At 36.6% G+C, this 16,974-nt stretch overlaps 4 protein-coding genes across 4 annotated transcripts; all 4 read right to left on the reverse strand.

Moving 5' to 3' along the window:
* Positions 1–1,752: 1,752 nt before the first annotated feature.
* On the reverse strand, positions 1,753–4,374 carry LOC125204707 (uncharacterized). Its single transcript, XM_048103423.2, has 2 exons — positions 3,464–4,374; positions 1,753–3,152 (listed from the first exon to the last, which is right to left on the reverse strand). The coding sequence occupies exons 1-2, from the start codon at positions 4,255–4,257 to the stop codon at positions 2,783–2,785; spliced, it is 1,164 nt and encodes a 387-aa protein (XP_047959380.2). The 5' UTR covers positions 4,258–4,374; the 3' UTR covers positions 1,753–2,782.
* LOC148924056 (protein VACUOLELESS GAMETOPHYTES-like) lies at positions 1,964–2,560 on the reverse strand. The gene has a single exon (XM_089061671.1). The coding sequence runs from the start codon at positions 2,558–2,560 to the stop codon at positions 1,964–1,966; it is 597 nt and encodes a 198-aa protein (XP_088917797.1).
* A 3,244-nt stretch (positions 4,375–7,618) lies between the features above and the next one.
* LOC125207011 (uncharacterized) lies at positions 7,619–9,910 on the reverse strand. The gene is made up of 2 exons (XM_089060321.1): positions 9,038–9,910; positions 7,619–8,923 (listed from the first exon to the last, which is right to left on the reverse strand). The coding sequence occupies exons 1-2, from the start codon at positions 9,895–9,897 to the stop codon at positions 7,735–7,737; spliced, it is 2,049 nt and encodes a 682-aa protein (XP_088916447.1). The 5' UTR covers positions 9,898–9,910; the 3' UTR covers positions 7,619–7,734.
* A 3,233-nt stretch (positions 9,911–13,143) lies between these two features.
* Positions 13,144–15,722, reverse strand: LOC125204883 (uncharacterized). The gene is made up of 2 exons (XM_048103643.2): positions 14,909–15,722; positions 13,144–14,479 (listed from the first exon to the last, which is right to left on the reverse strand). The coding sequence occupies exons 1-2, from the start codon at positions 15,700–15,702 to the stop codon at positions 13,258–13,260; spliced, it is 2,016 nt and encodes a 671-aa protein (XP_047959600.2). The 5' UTR covers positions 15,703–15,722; the 3' UTR covers positions 13,144–13,257.
* Positions 15,723–16,974: the final 1,252 nt, after the last annotated feature.

Below are 16,974 nucleotides of genomic sequence, written 5' to 3' on the forward strand. Positions count from 1 at the left end.
AGTTGGGCCACTAAAAAGGTTTATTCAGCCCAATTTACACTGGTGGATGGCCTTTAGACCACTACAATTTGGGCTGGCAAAAATCATTATTTTTTTATTTCAGTGAGAAATTTCATTTTAATAGAAAAACATATTAAAAAAATGTTGGGTTAATGTGTGCCAGAGTGTTTAGAAATATGAACAAAATGGAAAGAAAGAATTTTCTGTCAAAATTTTCAGTGTGATGAATCTAATATATTCAGATTATCACGGAACGAGACATCGTTACCACACGAATGTAAATCATATAATTTCATTTCTGATCACTCCATAACTCGGTCATCCTTTAAGTCCGAAACTAGAATTAAGATCTGATAATTTGTCTACATTTTATAGATGCAACAATTTATTTTATGCATTAATTCTACCATGTGTATAACATAATTATTTGTCTTGTATTGAAGTATAAAATTCATTGCAAGTTGGTGGAGCATAAATAACATTCAACATAGGGGGTGCCTCCTTTTAACATGATGTTTATAAACAGCTGAAACTTATCTGTTTGAAATTTAATTTTGTTCATCGATGAAGTACAAAATTAAGGGTATCTCAAATCATAAAAAGCAGCACGCAAATCAGCTTCATCTCATGTAGATCGGATACAATACAAATCTTCCAATGAGAAAAGAACGTAACTTTTGCTTTTCTTTTTGTCTTGTGATTTGTATTTTGCTTTCTACTAATATATTGTCTTTATCTTTTGCTTTTTTCCTTTAAATTCAATTCAAAGATGTTAGCATTTCTTGCTTTTAATACGTCCTGAATTTGAAAAAATGAAGAGTAAAGGTCCTTTTTGGTCCTTAACATATGTCGATTTTTTGATTTTGGTCCATAACATTATCTTTTGAATTATTTGGTCCTTAACAAATAAAAATCGGTCACATTTGGTCCGAATTGGATGGAAATGGTTAAATCTAACGGTCAACTAATATTAATTGAATTTTGACCGGATTAATATTCAATTAACTGTTTTTTTATTAATATTCAATCAACTACGGCAGTACGCCACCCCTTTCTGGTTCGCCGGCACCGCGCCCTCGAATCCAAAACACAATCTCCGGCACACATTCTCCTCCACTGCAGCTCCGCCACTTCACCGCCGTGTTCATCCTCCGGCAGTTGCAACGCCTTCCGTAGTGGCACAAGCACCTCCTTCATCAGCCGATCCCTCACTCTATACGCATAATACGTCTCCTCCACGCTTTCATACGCCGGAAACTCCGCCACCGGAAACACCTTCTTCGCTATGGTCTCACACAGCAGTGTGATTCTGTCAAACGATGAACACAGAGAGGGGCACCATTTCGCGGCGAGGCTAATTCGGTTCAATTTCCCCAATTTCAACATCTCCATGTCCAATCTCAATCGATCCGCGAAGAGATCGGAAATGCAATCATGCAGAAACCTGAAATCGGCGTCGTGATTGACCGCTCTCCTCTCTATTGCTGAATATTAATTGATTTGTAAAAATAAAAAAAATAGTTAATTGAATATTAATCAGGTCAAAATTCAAGTAATATTCGTTGACCGTTAGATTTAACCATTTCCGTCCATTTCGGACCAAATGTGATCGATTTTTATTTGTTAAGGACCAAATAATTCAAAAGAAAATGTTATGGACCAAAATCAAAAAATCGTTATATGTTAAGGACCAAATTGAATCACAAGTAAACACAGCAGAGAAATAACACACACAAACAAATACGGTAAGACTAGAAACACAAAGTAGTACTCCCTCTGTTTCATTAAAAATGAAACGTTTTCCTTTTTTGGTTGTCCCATTTAAAATGAAACGTTTCTCTTACTTTACTCTCTCTTCATCAACTCACAAAACAACACTGCATAAAATCCCGTGTCGATTCACAAATCTTGCATTTTAAATGGGAAAGAGGGAGTAGTATACAAGAAGAAAAAGGTAAGCATGTCAATCGACAGCCTCAACATCGCCATCTCTGATCATTTTTGTAGCGCAGGTGTCGAAACAAATGAAGAAGACGCATGATGCACAGTGAAATCCAATATCCTCATGCCTATCCTGACCACAAACGTCGCAGCGGCGTTTTGTAGTGAGAGTTTGAAAGGTGAGTGTGTGGCAGTGAGCTGTGGGGATCACATACTTTTGACCAAACTTGATGTTTCTATGGTATCCGGTTGTAGTTGGAGAGCAGTGCGGATGGAAGGATATATCGCAGCTGCGGCAGTGATACATCCACCTTTTAGGATTCATTTGTTTCTCGCATTGATTGCAGTAGAAATCACCGGGACGGTTTAGAGTGGCATCGTTCATCAAAGGCAGCGGGTGGTGCTTGTCCCATTTAAGGCTGGTGGTTGATGCCGGTAGCACCGCGCATTGAAAGTGCAAGGTGAAATCACAGCTGCCGCATGCATACCTATAATCATAATCCCGGACGACATCATTACAGCTATCACATAAATCGAAAGCTCGTATCTCAGTATCTTCTTTCCATAGAAGGTTGAGGGGGTGTTGAGGGTGAGCTACGTGATACATTGTGTCCGGCATTGAAACGCACTTTATGTCTAATATGAACTCATCGCATTCTATACAGACATAAAACAGACCATTCGTATATCTACGGCAGATGCTGCAAACCGACCCATCCCATGATTTAAGTTTGTCACCGGATTGAAGGAGAAAGTTGTGATCATGTTTGTGGAGAAGAGGAAGAGAAGTGAGCTTAGTTGGCAAGAGGAAGCACGCCAAATGAAGACGGTATTTACATGATCACATGCTGCATCTCATGTAGTAGCAGTAATCTTTAGTAGGAGTACTTGAAGAAGACGAAGAATAAGATGATGCTTGTTTCACACGTATCGGAGTAATGCACCCATCACATATTAACTCCGATTTTCTACAAGAGTAGTCTTCCTCGTCATCGTCATCATCACCATTTTCTTCTTCTTCTTCTTCATGAAACGATGATGATGACGATGAGACTAATCTGAGTTTATGATGATGGAACTCATAATCAACATCATCTTGATGATCAAGGATGAGTGAATTTGTATCAACTCCTTGTCTCCTTAGAAAAGCTCCAATTAGGTCCTCACCCACAGCCACAACATTTATTGGAAACTCCATAATCCCTTTCTCTCTATGTTCAATGCAACAAAAACACACATTTCAATATTACAAAAAAAAATTTATGATGTACTCCCTCTGTCCCACTAGAAATGAAATGTTTTCCTTTTTGGGTTGTCCCATTAAAAATGAAACGTTTCTTAAAATAGAAATAACTTTATCTCTATTTTCACTTCTCTCTTACTTTACTCTCTCTTCTTTAACTCACAAAACAACCCTACATAAAATCCTGTGCTGAAAAGCAAACGTTTCATATTTATTGGGACGGAGGGAGTACTAACTAACATACATAATCAAGAATATTGATTACACACGCGCACGTACCTAGTAGTGAGGAGCGATTTGTCAAAGGCGCAGGTGAGATGGACAACGTAGCTGCAAAGCTCACAATGATACACCCAATGTTTGGTTACTAATCTTTTTCTGCAGACATCACAACGGTAGTCATATCTGAGATATTGAGAAGGGACATGAAAAGAGAGAGAGAGGGAGTGATGGTGGTCTTCCCTTTTGAAGGTTGAAGGCAAGGAAGCACATCTCTCATGGATCCAATACTCACAAGCATCATTGGTGCACGTGTAGGAACTCCCTTTGGCGTGTGTGGTGCCGCAAGCATCGCACTTGAATGAACACCTTCTCCTCAGAAATAACAGTTGATGCTCAGGGTGACTCGGATGGTGTATGGTGCGCTTGTCACCTTCGGCTGGATACATCATGTCGCTGCCCTGCGCGCATCTGATATGCATCACAAACGTACATTCTGCGCTCGTACATTCGTAGAAAATTCCCCAGACAGACCTTTGGCAGATTGAACACTGCAACCACACTAACACATCTTCAAAGTTGTGTTGTTGAGTGAGTGTGTGTTGAGGGTGCATCGCGTGTCTGATCTTCCTCGGCGCCTCTGCACACTCTTCATGTAGTAGTAGTCTTTGATACGCACATTTCTGGCTACACCCATAGCATTTTTCTCCTCTTGTAAAATTCCTAAAACACCCAAAACAAAATCTATCTCCAGGAGGAACTTCCACCAAAGTAAGTGGATGCTCGTGGTTCCAATGATCAACCATCTCCCTCTCCTCCTTCTCTTCTCTCTCATTTCCTACTTTCTCACTCATTCTTATGTGTATGTGTGTATTTTCTTTTTACTTCTTGTGTTTGTCTATGTGTGTGTGAGGAGGTGTCCGGACGAACATATGCATATATAGTGAAATATACTATGGAATCATACAACTACTTCTCATGTCAGCAAAGAATAATGTATCTTTCACTCTCCATTTGTCTCGTGTCTTATGCCTTTTATTTTTCTCAATTAGACACACATAAAAACCGGTTTCTAACTCCATCCGATCCGCATTAAATGTCACATATTTGGCTAGTCCAGATTTTAAGAAATTGTTTAATTTTATGAAAGAAAATGGTTAAAAATTTAGTGGAATAATACTACTCCCTTCATCCCCTCCCTTCATCCCCTAAAAATAGTTGTAATTTCTTTTTCCTTTTAAGTCCATCTCCTAAAAATTACTCCCTCCGTCCCAGATAATTTGTCTCAGTTTTCTATTTCGGTCCGTCCCACATAATTTGTCTCACTTCAACTTTACCATTTTTGGTAGTGGACCCCATATTCCACTAACTCATTCCTACTCACATTTTATTATAAAACTAATATATAAAGGTAGGACTCACATTCCACTAACTTTTTCAACCCACATTCCATTACAATTCTTAAAACCCGTGCCCGGTCAAAGTGACCCGAATTATCCGGGACGGAGGGAGTAAAACTTTTGAAATTTCCTTCTATCTAATGAGACGGGATCCATTTCACATTAACGCACTTTTCATTCTATCTTCATTACGTTACCAATTTTGCATTAAAACTCGTGCCGTTTCAAAAGTACATATTTCTAAGGGACAGAGGGAGTATTATAATAATTGTGAGTAGAATGGGTTAATAGAATGTGAGGTCCACTTACCACAAATAATAAAAATAAAATGGAACATTTATTGATGATCGTCCAAATAAAAAAAATATATAAGGTATTTAATAGGTAGACATGAAGGAATACTATCTTTTCAAAACTGAATCACACAAAACTTCTAATACTATTAGAGGGTGTTCGGTTTGCAAGATTGTATCCCGGGATTAAGTATGTAGGGTGTTTGGTTCATAAAAATTCAATTTTACAATTCAATCCTAGATATATAATCATGGGATAATTAGTTAGCTTAATCCTAAATTATATTTTAGTAGTATTATTTTATTTAGAAAACCAAACACCGTCTTAACAAAGTTAATACAGTAGTATCAAGCAACAACTCTTCTCTTTCTCTTTCTCTTTCTCTTTTCCTTTTCCTTTTCCTTTTCCGATATAATTATATATCTATCACGTTCTAATTTTATTTTGCATGACTATACTACTATTGATGTAGTATAATACTAAGATACTTTATTTTTTTCCTTAAACAGCCGCTGTATGCTACTCCATATGGCTAAGAAAGCTACTCATTAAGCCTGTATGGTATTTAGTTGGGCCACTATAAAGGTTTATTCAGAAATATGAATAAAATGGAAAGAAAGAATTTTCTGTCAAATTTTTCAATGTGGTGAATCTAATATATTCAAATTAACATGGAACGAGACATTGTTACCATACGAATTGTAAATCATACTATAATTTCATTTCAGATCACTCCATAACTCGGAAACTAGAATTAAGATTTGATATTTGTCTACATATACTAGATGCAACAATTTATTTTATGACCATGTGTATAACAAAACTATTTGTCTTGTATTGAAGTAAACAAAATTATTTTATGACCATGTGTATAACAAAATTCATTGCAAGTTACAGCTTAAACTTATCTGTTTGATATTTAACTTTGTTCATCGATGAAATACTACAAAATTATGTGCATCTCAAATCATAAAAAGCAGCACCCAAATCAGCTTCAATAATTAATTTGCAATGATTTTATTTTTATGATTTGGACCTTTACTTATTAAAACATCTCACATTGATAATCATCACCACCACCATCAACTTTTGCTTTTCCCTTTGTCTTGTGATTTGTCTTTTGCTTTCTCATATATTGTTTTTTACTCTTTTGCTTTTTTTCTTTGAATTCAACTCAAAGATTTTTAGCATTTCTTACTGTTATTACTAGTAGTATACTATGATATACATTTATATGTCTTGAATTTGAAAAAGTGAATATTGAACTGAAGTTAAATCACAAGTTAATACAACAAAGAAATAGAATGCCTTACTGCTAGTTATTGCTATATGGAGTATGACTCAACAATAACATTTCAAACCAATCCCTTTGACAACTTAGGCATGAAATTAATTAGGCTTTCATAGTTGACCAGCTCACATAAATTGGAATAGAACGAATTATATGAAACTTCCAATATGAGAAAAGAATGTATAAAAATAACCACTTGATTCAATTCCAATTCAAGAATCTCCTTTTTATTTCTATGTATTTGCCTTTGTCTTTTGTCTTTCACTTTGTGTCGTTGTTTGTCTTTTGCTGTCCTTACATTTTGTCTTTATATCTTTTACTTTTCTCTTTGAATTCAGCTCAAAGATTTCCAGCATTTCTATATGATGTACATTAAGACGTCCTTAATTTGAAAAGTTGTGAGAGTTGGATAAGCAATCATTGCTCATATTTGATAGTAGTAATAAATTGTGTTAATTAATTTAGACGAAAATTCCGTATGAATAACTAGTAGTCCCTCCATTCCACCATAGTTGAGTCGTTTTGGGAAGTTCTTTCATAGTTGAGTCATTTTCCGATATGGTAATAATTATCTTACTTTCCTACTTCATTCACTCTCTTATTTTATTCTCTATATTTTAGGTCAAATATCTCCAAGATAGAGATAAAGGAGTTATCTACCCCAAACTATCCCGCAGTATACATATATAATCTACATTAAGACGCGTTCCCTTAATTTTAAAAAACAAATACTAAAAGTCTAAAAAATTTAATTTGAAGGTACTGATGTTGAATCACAAGTTTACATATAGGTGACCAGCTTACATAAATTGGAGTACATGAATCATACACTACTTCCAATATGAGAAAGGAATATGAAGCCATCACCACTTAATTCAATCAAAGAATCTTTTTTTCTTTATTTCTCTGTTCTTTATCTTAGTCTCTCTCTTTTGCTTTTCTCACAGTTTGTGACAAGAGTACAACATTGCATTGGATTCAGCTTATAGATTTTTTTCCATCTTACTTCTAGGAAAAGTCTGGGAATTGGATAATCAGTCATTGCTCATATTTTATAATATTAAATTGGGTTATAGTATTACTTCAGTAAAAAAATCATACTGATAACTTTTAGAGTCGTATATGATGAACATATCAATACGTCCTGATTCTGAAAAATAAATACAGTATTTGTTTGAATTGATGTTCAATGACTAGCAAGAAACACATAATCACAGGTTAAGTATAAGTAAGTTAGAAAAATGTCCTTAAAAAAAAGCAAGCTACAACCTTCATTAAATTAAAAACACACTCAACAAACAAGATAAGATAAAACAAAAACATAAGTCCACAATTGAGCTTTTTCTTCAATCCACGGCCTCAATGTTGCCATCTTCGATCATTTTTTTACCGCAGGGGTAGGAACAAATGAAGAAGTTGCATGATGCACAGTAAAATCCAAGATAATCATGCCTATCCCGACCACAAATGTCGCAACGGCGTTTTGTGGTGAGAAGTTGATAGGTGAGAGGGTGTGGATGGGTTTCTGCGTTCACATGACATTCCTGCCCCAACTTCATGTTTCTATAGTAGCCGGATGTAGTTGGAAAGCATCTCGGATGGATGGATATATCGCAGCTGCGGCAGTGATACATCCAAGTCCTGGGATTCATTTCTCGCTCGCATTCATTGCAGTAGAATTCACCGGGATGGTTTAGAGTAGCGTCGTGCGTGAGAAGCAGCGGGTGGTGCTTGTCCCATCTGTAGATGGTGGTTGACGCAGGCAGCCCCACGCATTCAACGTGCACTGTGAAATCACAGCTGCCGCATTCGTAGCTGTTAACATCATATATGAAGCCTCCACAGGCATCACAATGGATGAAACCTCGTCTCATACTCGTATGTTGTGCAGAACGAAGGTGGAGGGGGTGTGGAGGGTGAGCTGCGTGATATATGGTGTCCGGCATTAAAGCGCACTTTATATCTACTTTGAATTCATCGCATTCTGTGCAGCCATAAAACAAACCATTCGTATATTTACGGCAGACGCTGCATTCTTGCCCTTTCCATGGTTTAAGTTTGTCACCGGATTGAAGGACAAGGCTGTGATCGTGGATGAGAGGAAGAGAGGAGAGCTGAGGAGGCAAGCGGAAGCACGCCAAGTGGAGATAGTATTTGCATGATCTTATGCTACATCTCATGTAGTAGTAGTAATCTTTACTACTGCTACTACTACCTGAACAAGAAGAAGAAGACGGGGATGATGATGCTTGTTTCACAAATATCGGAGTAATGCACCCATCACATATTAACTCCGATTTTCTACATGAGTAATCTTCTTCATCGTCATCATCATCATCTTCTTCTTCTTCTTGAAATGACGACGATGATGATGAGACTAATGTGAGTTTGTGATGGTGGAACTCATAATCAACATCATCTTGATGATCAAGGATGAGTGAATGTGTATCAACTCCTTGTCTCCCTAGAAAAGCTCCAATTAGGTCCTCTCCCACAGCCCCATCATTTATTGGAAACTCCATAATCCCTTTCTCTCTATATTCAATGCAACAAAAACACACATTTCAACATTACAATATAATTAGATTTACATAATGAAGAACATTACAATATAATTAGATTTACATAATGAAGAAAGATATACAATACCTAGTGGTGGGGATATATTTGTTGAAGGCGCAGGTGAGATGGACAGCATAGCTGCAAAGCTCACAATGATACACCCAATGTTTGGGAGTTAATATTTTATTGCACACTTCACAACTGTACTCATATCTGAGATATAGAGATGGGAGATGAAAAGAGAGAGAGAGGGAGTGATGGTGATCTTCCCTTTGGATATTCTGAGGCAAGGAAGCACATCTCTCATGGATCCAATACTCACAATCATCATTGGTGCATGCGTAGGAACTCCCCTTGGCGCCTGTGGTGCCGCAAGCATCGCACTTGAATGAACAACTTCTCCTCAGAAACAAGAGTTGATGCTCAGGGTGACTCGGATGGTGTATGGTGCGCTTGTCACCTTCGGCTGCATACATGATGTCGCTGCCCTGCGCGCATCTGATATGCACCATGTACGCACATTCTGCATTCATACATCTGTAGAAAATTCCCCAAACAAGCAATTGGCAGATTGAACAGTGGCCACCGTCAAGGCTGTTTTGTTGAGTGAGTGTGTGTTGAGGGTGCATTGCATGCCTGATCTTCCTCGGCGCCTCTGCACAGTCTTCATGTAGATGGACACCATACCCACATTTCTGGCTACATCTATAACATTTCTCTCCTCTTCTAAAATACTTTAGACAACCATCACATTGTCCTCTTCCACGAGTTTCCACCAGACTAAGCGGATGCTCGTGGTTCCAATGATCAAACATCTCTCTCTCCTCCTCCCTCTCTTCTATCTCATTTTCTACTTTCTCACTCATTCTTATTGTGTATATGTGTGTGTATTTTCTGTTTACTTCTTGTGTTTGTGTGTGTGTGTCCAGACGAACGTATGTATACATAGTGAAACATACTCTATGGAATCATACAACAACTTCCCATGTCAGCAAAGAATAATGTATCGCAAAATTCAAAGTGTTTTTGTTTCACTATCCCTTTGTCTCGTGTCTTTTGTTTCACATATTTGACCATTCCAGATTTTAAAAAATTATTTAATTTCATAAAGGAAAATGGTCAAAAATTTAGTGGAATGTGAATCTACTTTTATATTCCCTTCATCTCCTAAATATAGAATTTTTTCCTTTTTAAGTCTGTCTCCTAAAAATTAAAACTTTCGAAATTTATCTCTCTAATGAGACGGGATCCATTTTACACTAACATACTTTTCTTTCTATGTCTCTTAATTTACTAATTTTGTATTAAAACTCATGTCGTTTCAAAAGTTTCTATTTCTAAGGGACGGGGGGAGTATTAGTTTTATAATAATTGTGAGTCAAATGAGTTAATGGAATGTGAGGTTCACTTGTAACAAATAATAAAAATAAAATGGAACATTTACTGATGATCATGCAAATAAAAAAAATATAAGGTATTTGATAGAAGGAATACTATCTTTTCAAAATTGAAAAATCACAAAAAACTTCTAATAACGTTAGCAAATTAAATAGAGCAGCACTACACCTCCGTCCCATAATAAAAGTTACATTTTATCATTTCGGTCCATCGCACAATAAGAGTCATATTTTATTTTTATCATAAATTATAAATAGACCGTACATTCCACTAACTCACTTCACTCACATTCTATTATTAAATCAATATAAAAAAGTGGACTTCGTATTCTACTAATTTTTTCAATCCACTACTTTACATTTCTTAAAATTTGTGCTCATACTAAATGTGACTGCTATTATTGGACGGTGATAATATCAAGCAACCATTCTTTCGCTTTCGCTTTCGCTTTTGCTTTTGCTTTTACTTTTGCTTTTGCTTTTCCGATATAGTCAAATATCTATCACGTCTAATTTTATTTTGTATGACTACCACTAGTCCACTACTATTGCAAGAGTATAATATAATAAGATACTTTAGTTTTGTCCTTAAACAAGCCGCTATATGCTACTCCATATGGCTAAGAAAACTACTCTTTAGGCCTCTATGGTATTTAGTTGGGCCACTAAAAAGGTTTATTCAGCCCAATTTACACTGGTGGATGGCCTTTAGACCACTACAATTGGGCTGGAAAAAATCATTATTGTTTTATTTTAATGAGACATTTCCTTTTAATAGAAAACCATTAAAAAAATGGGCTAATGTGCGCCTAAATTTTAGAAATATGAATAAAATGGAAACAAAGAATTTTCTGTCAAAATTTTCAGTGTGATGAATCTAATAGTATATTCAAATTAACATGGAACTAGACATCATTACCATACGAATTGTAAGAGCATCTCCAGCAGCGCCCTTCCCGTCGCCCTTCGGAAAGGCTTCCGGGAAGGGCGTCGGGGAAGTCTGCCACTGGGGCTGCGTGGGAAGGACGCGGACGTCCCTTAAGGACACGGGAGGGGCGTGCCGACGTCCGCCGCGAAGGGCGCCATTGTGGCGAGTCGCGGACGTCCGGCGCGGACTTCCCAATATGACGTGACAGGAGGTGTTTTTGGGAAGGGCGATGGGAAGTCTGTCCCATTGGAGATGCTCTCAATCATATAATTTCATTTCTGATCACTCCATAACTCGGTCATCGTATACTAGATGCAACAATTTATTTTATGCTTTAATTCTACCATGTGTATAACATAATTATTTTTCTTGTATTGAAGTATAAATTCATTGCAAGTAGGTGGAGCATAAATAACATTCAACATAGGGGGTGCATGATGTTTGTAAACAGATGAAATACAAAATTATGTGCATCACAAATCATAAAAAGCAGCACCCAAATCAGCTCCAATAATTAATTTGCAATGATACTATTTTTATGATTTGGAACAAAAAGCTCCAAACTTATACTAGTATACTTCTTTATTCTTGAAACGATTTGACTAAATCAGAAAATTGGATACTATATACATTTTAACATGACCATATATATCATACTATAACAAAAGTAATTTTAATTTAAAAATTATTCTTTTTATTCTTAAAAGATAAATACATGATTGAATCCTTTAATCTTTCTCTATCAATATTCATCTACATTTCTTACAACTTTACATCGTCTAGATTGTAGCATCTTTCGGCGAAACAAACACCAAAAATATCCAACAGTAAATTTCATCCTGAAAGACTGACCTAATAGAAGAGATATTTTATTTGATTTATAAACCTCACACCCATTGATCTTCACTACTGACGTGTTATTTGATCAAAATCATCATTATTGTGCTTCATTTTACCACATTTCAAACAAATCCCTTATAATTGACCACTTATGCATGAAATTAATTAGGCTTTCACAGGTGACCATACAATTTACAAAACATCCAATATGAGAAAAGATTGGATAACAATCAACACTTAATTCAATTCCAATCCAAGAATCTCCTTTTTTATTTCTGTGTATTTGCCTTTGTCTTTCTCTTTGCATAGTTGTTTGTCTTTTTATGTCCTCACATTTTGTCTTTATATCTTTTACTTTTCTCTTTGAATTCAGCTTCAAAGATTTCTATCATGTATACTCCTACTATATGATGTACATTAAGACGTCTTTAATTGTGAGAGTTGGATAGGCCATAATTGCTCATATTTTATACTCCCTTCATTCCATAGTAGTGAAAGACATTTCTTTTTGCTACGGAGATTAAGAAAATATGTGTTAGGTGAGTTAAAGTAAATGAAAAATAAAGTCAGAAATGAAAAAGTAAGAGAAAGTAAAGTAAGTGAGAAGAAATATGTTGACTTTTACTAAAAAGGGAATTGACTCCACTACTGTGGAATGGAGGGAGTAGTATTTATAAATTGTGTTAATTAATGTAGGCCAAAAATCTGCATGAATAACTTGTAGTTTTATACTATTTGGTGTATATTAAAACGAATGTCACTGATTTGAAAAAATGAATACTAAAAATCTAAAACATATGATTTGAATCGATGTTGAATCACACGTTGGGACAAGAAAGAAATAGGTGCCTAATTAATCACCCGCCCGAATAGCTCAGTTGGTCTTCAAAGAAACAATGGAATTTAAGGTTTAATTTAGGAAATAAATGGTAGTGTGACATATGATGAACATTAATGCATCAATATTCCGAAAAAATTAAATATTTATTTGAATTGATGTTTAATTACTACCAAGAAACACATAATCACGGGTTAATATAGCTAAGAAAAATGTCATTAATCTTTAAGCACGTGAAGAAGTGAAAATTTTAGTAGAAACATAAGTCTAGAAGAATAAAAAGGTAAACATTGAGGGTTTTTTTTCAATCCACGGCCTCAATGTTGCCATCTTTGATCATATTTTTACCGCAGCGGTAGAAACAAACGAAGAAGTTGCATAATGCACAGTAAAAACCATTCTCTTCATGCCTATTCCCACCACAAACGTCGCAGCAGCGTTTTGTAGTGAGAATTTGATAGGTGAGTGTGTGGCAGTGAGCTCTGGCGATCGCGTATTTTTGACCAAACTTGATGTTTCTAAACTGGCCGGAAGTAGTTTTGAGGCATTCCGGATGGAAGGATATATCACAGCTGCGGCAGTGATACATCCAGCTCTTTGGGTTCATTTCCCGCTCGCATTGATTGCAGTGGAAATCACCAGGATGGTTTAGAGTGGCGTCGTGTGTCAAAGGCAGCGGGTGGTGCTTGTCCCATCTACGGCTGGTGGTTGATGCCGGAAGCCCCGTGCATCCAACGTGCACGATGAAATCACAGGTGCCGCATGTGTAGCCATTTATATTATGTATCCTGAATCCACAGGAATTACAATAAAATAGGTGACCTCGTCCCGTTGTATATATTCGGGAGAGAATGTTGAGGGAGTGGTTCGGGTGAGCTACGTGATATAGGGTGCCCGGCATTGAAGCGCACTTTATATCTACTCTGAAATTTTCACATTTTGTACAAGCATAAAACAAACCATTAGTAGATGTGTTGCAGACTCTGCAATATGACCACTCCCATGGTTTAAGTTTGTCACCGGATTTAAGGACAAGGTTGTGATCATGTATGTGGAGGAGAGGAAGAGAGGGAAGCTGAGTTGGCAAGCGGAAGCACGCCAAGTGGAGATAGTATTTGCATGATCTGACGCTACATCTCATGTAGTTGTAGTAGTTATCTTTACTACTACTACTATTATCTGAACAAGAAGACGAAGAAGAAGAGGAAGATGATGTTTGTTTTACAAGTATCGGAGTAATGCACCCATTACATATTAACTCCGACTTTCTACAAGAGTAGTCTTCCTCGTCATCATCATCACTATTTTCTCCTTCTAAAACTTCTTCTTGAAACGATGATGAGGAGGAGGAGGAGGAGGAGACTAATCTGAGTTTGTGATTGTGGAACTCATAATTAACATCATCTTGATGATCAAGGATGAGTGAATTTGTATGTGTATGTGTATCAACTCCTTGTCTGGTTAGAAAAGCTCCAATTAGGTCCGCACCTACATCACTTATTGGAAACTCCATAATCCCCTTCTCTCTATATGCAATGCAACAAAAATACACATTTAATCATTAGAAAACCAGTGCTGTAACATAAAATATTGGATTTGCATAAGAGTAAAGGTCAATTTTGGTCCTAAATATATAACCAAAATACGAATTTGGTCCAAACATTTTACTTTTTAAAAACAGATCCATAACAAATGAAATCCTTGTCGAAGTGGTCCTTTTTTGACGATTCTGTCAAAAAACTAACAGTCATGCCACTGTGCAATTAGCGTTGACCATTAGTTTTTTGACGGAACCGTCATAAAAAGGACTACGTTGTCGAGTTTTTCATTTGTTATGAACCTGTTTTTTTAAAAGTGAAGGTTTTGGACCAAATTCGTATTTTGGTCATTTGTTTAGGACCAAAATTGACCTTTACCGTTTATATAATGAAGAAAGATATATGGACGAATTATACCTAGTAATTGGGAGCGATTTGATGAAGGCACAGCTGAGATGGACAGCGTAGCTGCAAAGCTCACAGTGATATATCCAATGTTTGGATATTAATCTTTTTCTGCACACTTCACAAGTGTAGTCATTTTTGAGATACTGAGGTGGGACATGGAAAGAGAGGCAGAGGGAGTGATGGTGTTCCTCCCTTTGGATATTCTGAGGCAATGAAGCACATCTCTCGTGGATCCAATACTGGCAAGCATCTGCGGTGCATGTGTAGGAGGAACTCCCTTTGGCGCCTGTGGTGCCGCAAGCATCGCACTTGAATGAACACCTTCTCCTCAACAACTTCAATTCATGGTTGGGGTGACTCGGATGATGTATGATGATGATGCTACTCTGCTGCTCATCATCTTCGGCTGCATACATCACGTCGCTGCCCTGCGCGCATCTAATATGCATCACAACCGTGCATTCTGTGCTCGTACATCTGTAGAAAAATCCCCAGGTGAGCCATTGGCAAATTGAACACTTTGCTACAACATCGCAAGTGTTGAATTGCTGAGTGAGTATGTGTTGAGGGTGCATTGCGTGCCTGATCTTCCTCGGCGCCTCTGCACAGTCTTCATGTAGTAGCCTTTCATACCCACATTTCTGGTTACATCCATAGGCTTTCTCACTACCTCTAAATGACCGTCGACAGCCATCACAAGCACGTCGTTGAACATTCTCCACCGGAGAAAGTGGATGCTCGTGGTTCCAGTGATCAACCATCTCCACCTCCTTCTCTTCTATCTCATTTTCCTTCCCACTCATTGTTGTTGTTGTGTGTGTGTTTTTTCTTTTTACTTCTTGTGTATGTTTGTGTACGATGCGTCCACACCAGCATATATATAGTGAGTAGTGCAATGTAAAACAGACCTTTGAGCTATGCAAATAATATTTTCCTTTGGTTAATAACCATTCTTAAAGTGACAACATACTACCAATCTCGTGCTGCCACGTGGCACGTTATCCAGCAATATTAGGAGCGTATCCAACAATATTCATTTAGTAGGCGTACAGATTGTAATATATGGATTGCAGTATAGATTGTTGAGTATTGCAGTATAGGCATAGAATATTTCAATTGCAGTATATATATAGACATATACGGTTATGTTGCATTGTAGACAATAATACAATATTAAACAATCTACACTGCAATTTACGTAATACTATCATGCAATCCGTAAAAATCCATCTAAAACGTCTACTATGATATTGTTGGATACGCCCCTAATATTGCAGGATAGTGTGTCACATGGCAGCCCGAGGTTGGTGATACGTTGTCACTTTAAAGATGGTGTCACCATAACGCACCCCTACAGAGTAATATTTAAGTAGCAACTCTTCTTTTTCTTTTTCTTTTTTCTTTTTCTTTTCTCTTTCTGTAATATTTAAGTAACAACTCTTTCTTCTTTTTCTTTTTCTTTTTCTTTTTCTTTTTCTTTTTCTTTCTCTTTTCCTTTTCTCTTTCTCTTTTGTCTTTTGCTTTTGCTTATATAATCATATTTCTATCATGTCTAATTTTACTTTGTATGATTACTATTAATATGATACTACTTTATTTTTATTACGCAAACAGCCACTATATGATTGCTATGAAATCTATAGCAGTAATTCAATTAAGGCTTTAGGGCTATGTGGTATTTGTTTGGGCCTATTAAAAGGCATTCAGCCCAATTTACATTGGTCGAGGCCTTTATACCACTACGATTGGGCTGGTGAAAATCATTAATTAGTAGATTTTTTTCATTTTAGTGAGATATTTCATTTTTTTTAAAGAAAACATAAAAAAAAAATGGTTGGGTGAGTGTAGGCTCAGTGTTTTAGAAATATGAACAAAATCGGAAGAAAATTTTTCCTTCAAAAATTTCAATGTTATGAATCTACAGTATATTTAAATTAACACGAATGAGACATATTTAAATACACGAATGAGACATAATTAACTTGGTGGAGCATTCAACATAGGGGATGCTTTTAACATTATTTTTACTACTCCCTCCGTCTCCCATTAAAAGTCACACTTTTCTATTTCGGTCC

This window comes from Salvia hispanica, chromosome 6 (assembly GCF_029641045.1).
Source record: "Salvia hispanica isolate PSC_SH4W2 chromosome 6, Shi_PSC_v1, whole genome shotgun sequence".
NCBI lineage: Eukaryota > Viridiplantae > Streptophyta > Magnoliopsida > Lamiales > Lamiaceae > Salvia > Salvia hispanica.

Bases quoted from the DNA above. Each gene is read 5' to 3' on its own strand.
- LOC148924056 (XM_089061671.1), bottom strand. From the start codon at position 2,560: ATGCCGGACACAATGTATCACGTAGCTCACCCTCAACACCCCCTCAAC.
- LOC125204707 (XM_048103423.2), bottom strand. From the start codon at position 4,257: ATGAGTGAGAAAGTAGGAAATGAGAGAGAAGAGAAGGAGGAGAGGGAG. The intron at 3,153-3,463 runs GTACGTGCGCGT...CATTGAACATAG, and splicing joins AAATCGCTCCTCACTACTAG to AGAGAAAGGGATTATGGAGT.
- LOC125207011 (XM_089060321.1), bottom strand. From the start codon at position 9,897: ATGTATACATACGTTCGTCTGGACACACACACACAAACACAAGAAGTA. The intron at 8,924-9,037 runs GTATTGTATATC...CATTGAATATAG, and splicing joins AAATATATCCCCACCACTAG to AGAGAAAGGGATTATGGAGT.
- LOC125204883 (XM_048103643.2), bottom strand. From the start codon at position 15,702: ATGAGTGGGAAGGAAAATGAGATAGAAGAGAAGGAGGTGGAGATGGTT. The intron at 14,480-14,908 runs GTATAATTCGTC...CATTGCATATAG, and splicing joins AAATCGCTCCCAATTACTAG to AGAGAAGGGGATTATGGAGT.